The sequence below is a fragment of the Diadema antillarum genome, unplaced genomic scaffold (assembly GCF_040938485.1).
Source record: "Diadema antillarum isolate AM-2024a unplaced genomic scaffold, OU_Dant_1.0 seq00000103_RagTag, whole genome shotgun sequence".
NCBI classification, from domain to species: Eukaryota; Metazoa; Echinodermata; class Echinoidea; order Diadematoida; family Diadematidae; genus Diadema; species Diadema antillarum.
The window spans coordinates 160052-172350 of record NW_027271190.1 but is presented as its reverse complement, the minus strand read 5'-3'; the positions used below and the strand labels follow the sequence as shown (position 1 = coordinate 172350).

At 40.8% G+C, this 12299-nt stretch overlaps 1 protein-coding gene and 1 non-coding gene across 2 annotated transcripts; both read right to left on the bottom strand.

Moving 5' to 3' along the window:
- Positions 1 to 6821: 6821 nt before the first annotated feature.
- Trnas-uga (transfer RNA serine (anticodon UGA)) lies at positions 6822 to 6894 on the bottom strand. The gene has a single exon. It is a non-coding gene; the product is annotated as a tRNA-Ser (tRNA).
- Positions 6895 to 9781: 2887 nt separating this feature from the next.
- LOC139726867 (uncharacterized) lies at positions 9782 to 11938 on the bottom strand. The gene has a single exon (XM_071637860.1). It carries the CDS (start codon positions 11936 to 11938, stop codon positions 9782 to 9784), a length of 2157 nt encoding a protein of 718 aa, XP_071493961.1.
- Between the last annotated feature and the right edge of the window lie 361 nt (positions 11939 to 12299).

The window sequence follows — 12299 nt, the reverse complement described above, 5'->3', positions numbered from 1 at the left end:
AGATAGAGGGGCAGATTTTGAGAAATTTAATGGTCTCGAAGCGGGAGATCTCCCGCCGAAGGTCGTTTAATGAAGACACTTCCTGGGCTCCCATATCTCCCCCTTCCTCCCACCCTCGACCCGGCGTGAATTCACCTTAAGAGTTAAAAAAGGGGTGTCCTGATGAGCATCCATCAAGGAAACTCTTCGACAACTTGATATCAAAATTAGGAATCTCCCCGTAAAAATGTGTCACAGGGTCCTGCATCTTTTCGGGACAGAAACTAGGACATCTTGTAACAGTCAAATGGTAGTCCCTGTTCAAGTTGATCTTGATTTGAGAAAAAAAAACCACAGAAAGCAAAATCAAATCATATTAAATGTTTTTTTTTTCGACTCGAACAGAAGTAAGAAATTTAGGTTACGGGGTTCAGAGCTTACTTCTGTCTTTGCAAAATAGTGATAGCATGTCACATCCACATCCATGCAAATTAGATTACAGTTAACGTTATAAACCACGGTATCATCATGGCACTATTGACCATAGGAAATATACATATCATATATCATATTGTTAAATTATTTCTGATTCTAATAACTTAATGCGGGGGATTTAATGTCGTCTTAGAATCATCTGAGGATGGAAATTTAGCGAAACTTTCCGAGCAAGCCAATGGGGGAGATTTGTGAGGTCATTAAATCATCACCTGACTTAAAATACTTTAAAAATCATCACCTGACTTAAAATACTTAAAGCATTATATACAATTATGGAACCTTTATCATTCTTAAGAATTTTAATATCTAATCTTTCTTTTGTTTCATTAAAACAACAACATAATATCTTATTCTTTAATATATTCATCACAGTCACACCGACAATACAATAAACACATAGCAGGAAACAAACAAAAAAAGAAAGCACACTTGACATTTTCATTTCCATTTGTTTAATTTATCAAGATGAATATATACAAGGGTTCAACATATACAAGTAGGTTTATTTATACAAAATAGAATATCATTTAAGCTAGACATATCAAAGCAAGTAGAAAACTCTTCATTGGAAATGAATATAAAAATATGAATACATCATCGCATCGCCAGTATGTTTTTAAATTTAGTGTGATCTCTTTTTGAAGCATAGAAAATAGATTAAATGCTGTACATGTCGTCTTATAAAATGTAACTTTTGTTTAAACAAGAAACCATGATATAACCCGAATAAACAAAAACGTATAGAGAGTCATATAACAGAGACAAATGAAAAAAAAAATCAATCATTATACGCACGATACAGATACACACGACTTAAAAACTTGTCACTTGCCGTCATGGAATACGATCTACGTAAATTTAGATAATTAAACAATGTATTTTTGTTTAATGAAACAGCATCTTGGGAATGGCCATGCTTTTGAAATAAGCGGGAAAGACAAATCTAATTCTCATTCTACATTTACATTGTCCACTTTTTCAGCATCATGGGTACTGTTTTCAAATAATGAAATAGATTGCTGTAAATCGTAAGCAAGACTCAACAAAACAAAAAAAAAAAAAAAGAGGACACACTCACTTGTAACAAAACATTTTAGCTATGAAGAACAACCAACACCAATCAACAACCAAAACAACAACATGCACATATCATGATAAGTTCAAGTATTTGATGCTGTTTTCATATTTCTTATGCACTTATCTTAGGAAGGATGAATGTATTTTCGTTCTCAGTTGATCCTGGAAATTCAGAGATGCTCAAACACATCACCCCTTAAAGGTTGACCTTAAAATTGCATTATGAGCTGAGTGATACCCAGGGTCACATTTTACACGCACAAAATGGCTCCATACTCATGATATAATAATACTGTATCTAAAAAGTTATCTGCCTTCCCGGAAATAAAAATTGACATGTCTGCGGTGGAAGGAGAGAGAGATACAAAATGTATTTTATATCATTTTTTTTTTCATGGCAACGATACGACTCTGTTGAGTCTCCATGATTAAATGATAATGAATGCCCAATAGAGAAACGACAGGGTGAATTCTCTTCGTTGTCATGGTAACCAGTGGTTATGATTGAGCCTCTAAAGATGTTTGAAGCAAAAAACAAACAAACAAACGAAAACAGCAGTAACAAAAAATATACGAATACGTAAGAAACGATTAATAGAATGACATCCTCTGTTATAATATACATGTACTCCTCTCTCTCTCTCTTTCTTTTTGGTGGGGGGGGGGGGGTGGGGTTCTTTCATGACTTTTTAATCGACATGGTGTCATGAATATCATCATCATTCTCTTATTTTCATTCCTTTTCCTTTTGGTTGTCGTCGTCGTCGTCCTCCTCCTCCTCCTCCTTCTAGTCTACATTGTGGATCAAAAAGAAAATAAAGTATTCCTGGCCGGTGACTAGCCATAACTTGAATCCCTGAATACCTGTCAGGTATGACTAAAAAGCAGGAGCCAACGTGCTTAATCCTACCCAGTATTATACCGCAGAGTTAATCCTCTCAGTGCGTGCGTTGGAAAGATTTCTAACGAAACTTCGGACCAAATTTCCCTCCATCTTGAGTATTTTGAGGAATGCTCCGCATCAGTTCTTAATCATCCCGCCCAACAATGACAAAAAGAGATTCCACAAATATTAATACTCTTCGAGTTCAGGCACCCCAGCACACGTTATCAAGGTGCCACATTTAGATCCCTGACCACGTAGTGACGAAGAAGACGTACAAGGCTTTTACGAATTAAACCTACCCCACACTTCTCTGTCGTTACTCCAGGGGCGTGCGATGAAAACAGCGTTACAAAGACAAAGGTATGGTGTGCTCTATCATAGCATATCCACGAGTCTATCACATAACATTCATGTGAGACGTGCATGTCAATCTGAGACGGGTATAGAAACTGATATCATTACTTAGGTATCAACTCACGTAATGTCACTCTTGACCTTAGAGGGAGATACAAACAGGAAGACAACTTATTCATTTAATTGTGAGCCATATCTTGGCTTCTTTCTGCATCTATTAGAGGCCTATTACAAAAGAAACAACATATTCCCCTGTGAGAACGTGTTCTTGCGGCTTTGTCATCACACCTATCCATTCATTATGCAGTGTGGACAGGGGTTATCACAGCCTACGTTATTTCAATTGCGTCATTGGTAGGTGAGTAATTTCCTCGTCGATGTGGCATTATAAATTGTCATTGATACATCTATCATCCTCATGATCGTGTTTCCGAATTTGGAACAAACGTTTAAACTGCTTGACCCTGTGACCGGCATGACCAGTGCCAAACCGCCATCCACACTTCACGGAAGATCGGGTTATTAAAACAAATCAAGGTCTTTTCCTTGCCCAAAGGGATTAAAAAAATTATCTCCGCTCTTGAAAAGAAACTTTTTACTCAACTAATTATGCACAAAATAGATCTTTGCCCTTACGAAACACAGACAGAATTAATCAGGATGTCTACACTTGTTGGAGTTTACCGGGGTCATAATTGAATCGGACAGGCTATGGAAGACGATCATTACCCTTGACAGTTATTTTTGTAAACATTGCGGCCAATGGCCCACCATAACACAGGAAATTTAAAACAAATGTTGGACGATAACGCAACCTCTTTGGTATAAGTATCTCTGACCATGATTTATCTATACTGATGTGTGCGTCCTTTGTGTTATTTTAGTTTTTCACTGGCCTTCCTGATACTGCAATAGGAGTTCAGAGCTTCTATCATAGAGATGAGTTTAAAGAATAAATTTGGAGTGTGTCATGGACATTATGTGCAATGGATGTTCGATAAGCACAATCAATGAGATGTTGCATTTGTATTAATAACAGGCTTATGGCTTTCACTATTGGGTATCATCCTTGTAAGGCAATAACGTCACCATCTCATCTAAATTGAGTATAGAGATTGTGATCGATATCCCCGTCCGTGAAGGCATGTGGAATTCTAAGTTACCTTAATTCTATATTTATTTCACCCGCTTAATTTAGTGAAACTTTCACAGCTCTGTTTGTTAGCCATGCCTCACTTATTCCACTCGACTTAACATGGGGTGGATAAAGGATTTCCGCACATTGGCGATATTCGAGTTTTCTGTGCTACCGTGCCCAATTTGGCTTAATTTTTTTCTCGCAGACGGTGACACTAAAGAGTACCTCCTTTGTGAGACATGCTGACTGTATAGACTTCTCAGTACTCCATGCGTTGTTACATGGAAAGATTGGTCAGACAATTTTCGACCTGTTTATTATTAGCTTTGTGCTTTGAGGAAGCCTTTCCACACCTGTCACTCTCCACACCCTGCTTGTTTTTTCGTGCGGAGAGCGGCGGGGTGATGGTGCGGTGACTCCGTGGTGCTCAGCTGCTTTGTCATCGTGAGTCGCAATAGCGTTATTGGTCGAAAATTGGGTGATGAAATCCTCTCGTTCCATTAACAGAGACCGTAATCAGCACCTACCCCCCCCCCCCCCCCCCGCGATCAGACATAGTTAGAAATGTACATGATAATACATCGCGGTAATATCGTAAAATTTGTTACAAGCATCAAATTCGATGAAGTTGAATTTGTTAGTAAAGTAGTCTATTTATCCAATACTATATTCAACCGTAAGGAAGACTGAAGGTAAGTAGCAGCAGAACGACATTGGAGCCAAAGTAGTCATGATATAACGTGATCTTTTACTGTATCTGAATTAGCAAGGGGGGGGGGGGTCGTTGAAATGTGACGAGAAAAGTCCATCACAGTATCAGTACCTTAGGTAGGTGAAAGGATTCACGCTTCTCACATCCGACAATGACACAGAGGCTTCCTAATGTTATATAAGCCACTGTACATCACCGCTGGCCGAGCTGTCAGTCTCGATTTCCTTCAAATGAGGGTTTCCAAAAGCGGAACATGTCAGGGTAGAAAAATCCTTGCCACTTTTATCAGTGCAGCGGTGATTGTGCCCCATTTCTATGTCGATCACGTCATAATTCCATCCGGGAGAATAAATTCGCGTTAATGGAGCGGTTTACTTCGCGCCCTAGCTGCCCCGCGACGAAATACCGTCTGCGCTGCCTCGTTCGTATTTAGGTACAACTGAGTTCTATTAACCTACAATTTGCGTGTTCGTTGATAACGACTCTTATCTCACGTAAAAATGAGAGACATACGCTCAGCTTTCCTTGTGCCATCAAAAATGAGCAGGCTCAGACATAAATCGCGCACAGGCGGGATTAAAACCTTTTACTCTTCTGATGAAAAGATTATCAGGCAAAATATAACTTTAATGTGCGATAAATGTGTACGACGGGTTAATTTAACTTCACGTCTTTTTACTATTATTCAGTGACGAACAAAAATTCTAAATTAGCGAAGTCTGATATAGGCTATCGCGGCGGCAACAATCTCGAGCCATTTCCTAACTGCTATGTAATGATAAGAACACTTTAATACTTTTTTATTAGGTGTAATGTTTACCAAGTAGAAACAGAAAATAAATGAGATAATAAACAAATCTGTCTGTCTCTCTAACACCCTATATAACTATACCATTTCACATTGCATTTTATGAGCATACTTGAGAAAGCAATACTTTGATATACACTTGACAAAATAGTTATAAAAAAATCGTATTCCTTTTACCGCGTACAACAATGTGACAGGAGACAAGAGATAGCGTGTAGCCTGAAAAAGTTTTCGTTTTTATCTTTTTAATAAAACATTTCTGTGACCAAAAAAAAAAAAAAAAAATGCTTGGATTATATTTTCGTCATCACAGATCCAGCCATGTAAATGTTGGCAAAAATCTAAGTGCATGCCCCCACAACCAAAAAGTGGGATCAGGCTGTAAATAAAAACATCTCTATTGTCCCCTTTCCTTGTATTTGCAGCAATCGCATTAACCTCAATAGGACATTTCCAGAACTGGCCTCTTACTGTTCACACACCACTAAAGAGAAGTTTGTCTCCTGGATAGAGCCTTAAAGACAGCCAATCCCTTTTACATGCAAATTTTTGAAAAATTGGTGAGAACACTTAGGTATTGAAGAAAACATTATTTGGAAACCTCCTGTAAATTTTGAACTCAAGAGGGTCTTTATTTGTTTAGTAAATTGACCGTTAAGATTTGAATATTTTTTTCGTACTACGAAAAAATTTCAAATCTAAACTACTAGTCTAGCTTTACAGACCTGTGTGATGCAGTTAGTTGCACGTGTAGTTCATGTATGTGGTGTATTGTTATTTGCTATCGACAACAAAGTAAGAGAAGCTAGTGAATTCTTCATTTCTAGCTGACAGCTTTCATATGCATATCTTTTGTTCGAAGTATAAGTATAATTATTACAACCACAGGAGGATTAATGTATGCAGCTGTGCCTAGTACACAGAATACGTTACGGTGAGCGTTTGGTGCATTATTTGAATTTTAACGGATAACAACCTTCTAATATCACACAAATGTTATAGATTTACAATAGTCTTGTCATTCTGGTAGAATACATCATGTTCTGCGATATTTGGGAAGGAATGCAAAAGGGAAGGGCTATCTTTAAAGTTCATGTCTGACGAGATATATTAGAGTTGGAACAGGCTAGCTGCCCTTCGCACGTCGGTGTTATTTTGCATTCTGTGGTCCCGTCATCGTCAACCTGTACTGTTCTCCAAATACAATATTCAGATCAAACTCTAACCACTTCTTCTCGAAACAAATCGTCGTTTCCACAACTAAAACTGGGTTGCAACTGATTGACAAATCTGTTGCAACATCGACGTAAATAAGCACAGAATTTATCAGTATTTTATAGTAGCCATGATAAAAGAAATCATGGGCGTACGTACTCGAGCAGGATTCGAACCTACGACCTCCTGATCTCAAGACAGGCGTCATTCCCACTAGACCACCGAGCTTTCTAATCCTAATAACATGCAGCGGGTACTGCGTACTACTATTATTTACGTCGATGTAGGGCAATTTGTCAATCAGTTGCAATGAAAATATCTCGACGGAAGAATTTCATGAATTTGAATAAAATGAGGTTCTCATTTTTCATCACATGCGTAGTACAAGTAATTTGATATCTAAATTAGATCTTCTAGTAAAAAATGATTATATTCATGTTCCTATAGAGGTAATACCTAGTAATGTTGATGTCGCACTAAAAAAGAAAAAAAGAATAGGACAGTGTCGTTTCATTGGTAAGTAAGCTCGACACTCTTGTTACCACCTTAAAAAGTGATTCACTCATTAAGGCGGCAAGCTTTTGTAGCTTGGATATCGAGGGGCCAACCAACCTGCTGCTAATCTTTGAGTGATATCTTTGTTTTTATTTTCCAACGAAATAATTCGGATGTAAGGGTGAGACCGAGATGACCGACTCATTGTCATCGGGCATAACGTCCTACCAGCGTGACGATGAGCGAACTTACACGGGGTAACACCTGTCTGTCTGCGTAACTATCGCGAGCGGCGCTGTTTGCTTGGGTGCAATTAATTCTACCGGATAGTGCACTCGTAGACGGTTGTGCTACCGACTCCCTTCTAAGGTCAAGCAGAGTTTGCACGACTGTTCCCGCAAATCTCATCAACAACAACGGCAATATGATATGATCATGATATTTCTAAAATCTTTGTAAAATTGCCATACACCGGTAGGTCTGTCTTTGGATAATGGAAAGAAGTAATGACATGATAGATCTTGAACAGATTGTTCTCTTAACTTCCTTCAAGTTTTTAGGTCTTTATGACCACCTGGGTGAGGAAGGAACAAATTACGGATTGACGTTATGTTTTTGCTTCCTCGCTGACTTGACACTTTCAACTCTAGTCGATTGTTATTTTCCTTGATTCCCATATCAAAATACTTTATCCAGCCTATCATTCTCCCTTGTCAATTCAACAGAGAATTAAAAGCTGTATCTATCTAATACGAAAATTGATATGTATATCGACGCCAGACCTTTCTACATGAGTTGTCATGGGCCAAATTCTAGGGAATACATTGCTTTTATATTGTACAGCAGAAATTATTTTCACTACGTCTTCAAACGGAATGTTGATAACGTGACAAGGCGGAAGTTCAAGAAAACGAATAACAACATCTCATCCTTAATAAGTTTAGGCTATTTCCCCCTACTTTACCGTTTTTGTTTTTGTTTTATATTTTCTTCGGGGAGGGAGGGGGCGAAGTTGCCGTGGTTAGTGAACCTACGGAACTTAACCTTGACTTGTTATTCAAATTTATGAAGTTCTTCCGTCGTGATGTTTTCATTGCAACTGATTGACAAATTGCCCTACATCGACGTAAATCATGGCTACTACTAAAACACTGATTAATTCAGTGCTTATTTACGTCGATGTAGGGCAATTTGTCAATCAGTTGCAATTAACCTTGACTTGTTTTTGAATTGTTATGATTTACATCCTTTCTGAGATGAAACTAATCATATCAATTAATCGAGTATTTCCTGTTTTGTCCTCCCAGGGGATCGGTTCTTTGTTCTACCCAAATTGGATGTGTTTAAACACGAAATCTAATTATCTTGATACTCGTGGCCACATGGAACAAGAACTAATAACAAGATGACATCAATGATCGTTCATAATTGCCCTATATTGGTTATATTCTTGTCTCAAAATCATTGCCTATGAAGAAGATACGACGGTTAAAGTGGGTCCAAATATAGCTCAAGCAATGTTTCCCATTACGTCTGTATATTTTGATGTTTAGGCCTATGCTGTTAACAATACGCATGATTTAATTATACAGTCATGCCTGACTTGGTTGGGTTGCTGGACTCGGTCCCCGCACAGTCATACTTAATGGCGAATTCAGAAGAGTTTAATTTTGCAGCAAGTTATTGCTTTTAACGCATTGGAAAAAAATTGAATCATTCTTGGAGAACTACAAATCAAAATCACACCGATGTGCGATCAAAATGGATATGACCTCGATTACCCTATTGCCGAGTTGAAGTGTGAATGAGGTGGAAAGCGCTTCTTAAGAGTAATTTTACTTCAAAGGAGGAGTTAAGTCTTCCTTGTTTAAGGGGCCCCTTTCTCAAGACCACAATGAAGACATTTTGTAATACATGCTGTATCACGAAATGCAAAACACAGAACATGACAAAGTCTCCAAACTCTTGAATAATAAAGAGATATACGAAATTGTTTGCAACGGTTGGCAAAATACGAAGCCTTTGCCATTCTGTACCAGGGACTTTAGACAATGTGTACAGCGCTATGGGATTTTCTGTGAAAACTGACCCTCAAGGCACACAAAGCCCTATCACGATACAAAGCCGTTATGTACGAGTTCTGTACATACTGTCTTCCCAAATCTATTAAAGAGGAAAACAGTGAGAAGGGGGGGGGGGTGGCAGAAAAGAAAGGCAAAGTATTTCTATTAGTTTTGTTGTTACTTTTCGTTTTACATGGTTTTTACACAGTTCCTTGGATTTCTACATTCTTGGTCATTATTGGTAATAAATTTGATGTCAATGATCGTTGAGTAACAAAGAAGAAAAAACAAAATAAACGCAACAAATCAAAACAAAATGAACAAATGAGTGATGACTGACGAACTGAAGACTTTCATTCCAACACAATCAACTCAATGTCACACCACTAGCAAGATCACGTTCAAATGTTATCCTTCTGAAGGGCAGGGGTAAATGCAAGGAAAACCGGGAAGGATACCTCTAACATCGCCTTAATTACAGCAATCTTTCATGCGACTTTCACTTTCTGGCGTGTAATGGTTTTCATCTAATTGTCAGGAATCACGACGTTGCACATTAGGCTTCCGAAGAGTTTTCACTCCTCGGATATCCGAACGTCGTGAACTCGTCCGTACTGGTATCGCTTTCTTGCTCGTCCTTTACTGATTCCGAGACAGTGGGTACACTTCTTTTCTCCATACGATCTTCCCTCCGCTGCCCTTTCATCTCGAACGACAACGTAATATCCACGGTTGGTACCTCCTTCTTCGTCAACCTCGGTGCACTGTTACCCTTATCGCTCGTCATCATATCAGCGTCCTTTGGCACGATCGCGACTTCGCTTCCGTGGGAGGCGTTCGAAGCCTCCTTCTTAGGTGCGATAACCAATGGCATAGGCGGGGCAGCTTTTTCGACATCCGTATCATTGGTGTCATCCTGATCCTTGTTTCGTTTCGAGGCGAAGCAAACCGGACCGGTGACGAGGAGCAAGACGACGAGGAGCACTGTGAGAATGACCTCGGCGATCATAACGAAGATGAATATGAAATCCGATGAAGAAAGATCACTCGGGGCAATGGCGGTTCGGTTGATGTTTTGTCCGATGAGGTCAATGTCGTAGTGGTAATCGTGGTAACTTGGACTATCTACGAAAGGATCTCCGCCCTCCATCACGACATCCGTGTCACCAGCAGTGCCGTCGGTATCACCAGTACCGCCTTCAAAATGTGATCTCGAATATACGGAGGACGACGAAGATGACGAAGATGAAACTGACGATGAGGAGGAGATTGGAGACAAAATATTACTCGGTTCTGTGACGAGTGATGACGGAATCAGCTGGAAGTTGATGGTGAGGTTTCCAACCCTGGCAACAGGTTCATTGGTTTCGTTAGTCTGGGTTTGGTTGGTGTCCGGAGTCAAGAGGAATTCCGTGTTTCCGGCGCTGTACATTGGATACGCTCTCGGCACCCCTGAATTCACCGTGAGACTATCATTTAACCCTTGGATGGGAGTTTCAGTCGCTGGAGAATTTGTGGTAGATTGATTGGATGACGCTCTGGAATTATTCGCCGTCGACGACGTTGAAGAACCAACCAGAGAAACAGGGCCAAAGGGTACAACTTCGGGGATTTTCGGCTCCCACAAGAGGTCTGAATCAGGGTGTCGCACTCGGAGGTAAAGTTCTCGTTTGGAAGTTCCTGCAGTCATCGGCGGGATGAAACAGGAGACCTTCAGACCGTGGTCCTCCGGCAGAATTCGATGTATGATAAGCTCATCTCCATGGTGCGACAGGCGAAACCGCGAAGGTGAAATGGTAGGGACGATATTCCAGGTGAAGGCCCGAAGTCCTGGATCAGCTGCCTTTGGCGTCCTTGTTGGGCAGACAAATCGGACTTCCTGGCCTACATCAACAGCCGCTATTGCACGTCTCGATAGGATTAGGTTAGAGTATGGCTTCACATGCAATGGCTTGAGATGACATTGGTCCTGGACGGTGATCCATCTCGTACCATTGTGATGGTCATACTCCACTGAACAGGTGTACACATCGCCTTGATCTCGAGTTGTCACTTTAAACACGTGAAGCAAATCGGGAGAAGGCTTCCCAGCTCCAAACTGGATGCCATCAAAGCGCGTCCGCGACACCACCATATTCTCGTTCCTAGTCCAGTTCATGCTGATCCTGGTATCTCGTGGGCCGGCACCATCCAGCTTGCATCCAAGCCGCAGGTGGACGCCGGAGTGGAGGTGACTAGCGTGAGGGTCTGCGATGCACTTTAACGTGGGTTTAGGGGTTGGTTTAATCACTGTCACGGTGGCCGTTTGTGAGCGGCGCCATCGCCGATAGTTGAGCTCGCCAAACTCGACGACGGTACATATGTACTCGCCTGCATCATTCTCTGTGATGTTGTTGATAAGGAGATCGAACTGGAGGTTGCCCTCGTTGTGCTCCCCCACGACTGACAGCTTGCCTGGCTCCGAAGAGAACGACTGCGTCCCGCTGGTGAGGAAAGATGATGTTGGATTCAGCTTCATCCACGCCACAGCCTGGTTGCCCGCGAGGTGGGACACAGAGCACGTGAGGCGGGCCGTCTCACCAACGAACGCAGTAAAGTTGAAAGGCTCCTTATTGAACTGCGGGAGTTCTCTGTTAAATCCATTTTGTTGCTGTGAGTTGACACTGGCCGAACAGATTACAAGCAATAAGAGCACGCTGCCTTCAAAATACATCTTGAGTAGAGCAATCCAAGCTTTGTACTCGCAATATTATCCACTCTCTTGCCTCGAAGATCCAGAGCAAACCACAAACATAGCCACGGGAGTTCCCGGGAGCGTTGTGTTGATGAACGTTCGTCGCTCGTGTGCTACCTCTTCTATCTGCGGACTGCCGAGCTAGTGACACGAACAGTCAGTTGCTCGCCCGCTCTGCTAGAACTGACGGCTGCACGCGAATGGTTTTGGGAGAGATCGGCGTATACTCACCACTCATAGTTCGAGCCTGATATAGCTTTGCGATGACGTCATAGCAGGGCACCGGGTTGAACTTTCCTCACATCAGAATCATAATCGTACTTTCAACAGTTAACACTGC

What these genes read in the sequence shown, in the direction of transcription:
- LOC139726867 (XM_071637860.1), bottom strand. Translation starts at nt 11,938, where the DNA reads ATGTATTTTGAAGGCAGCGTGCTCTTATTGCTTGTAATCTGTTCGGCC.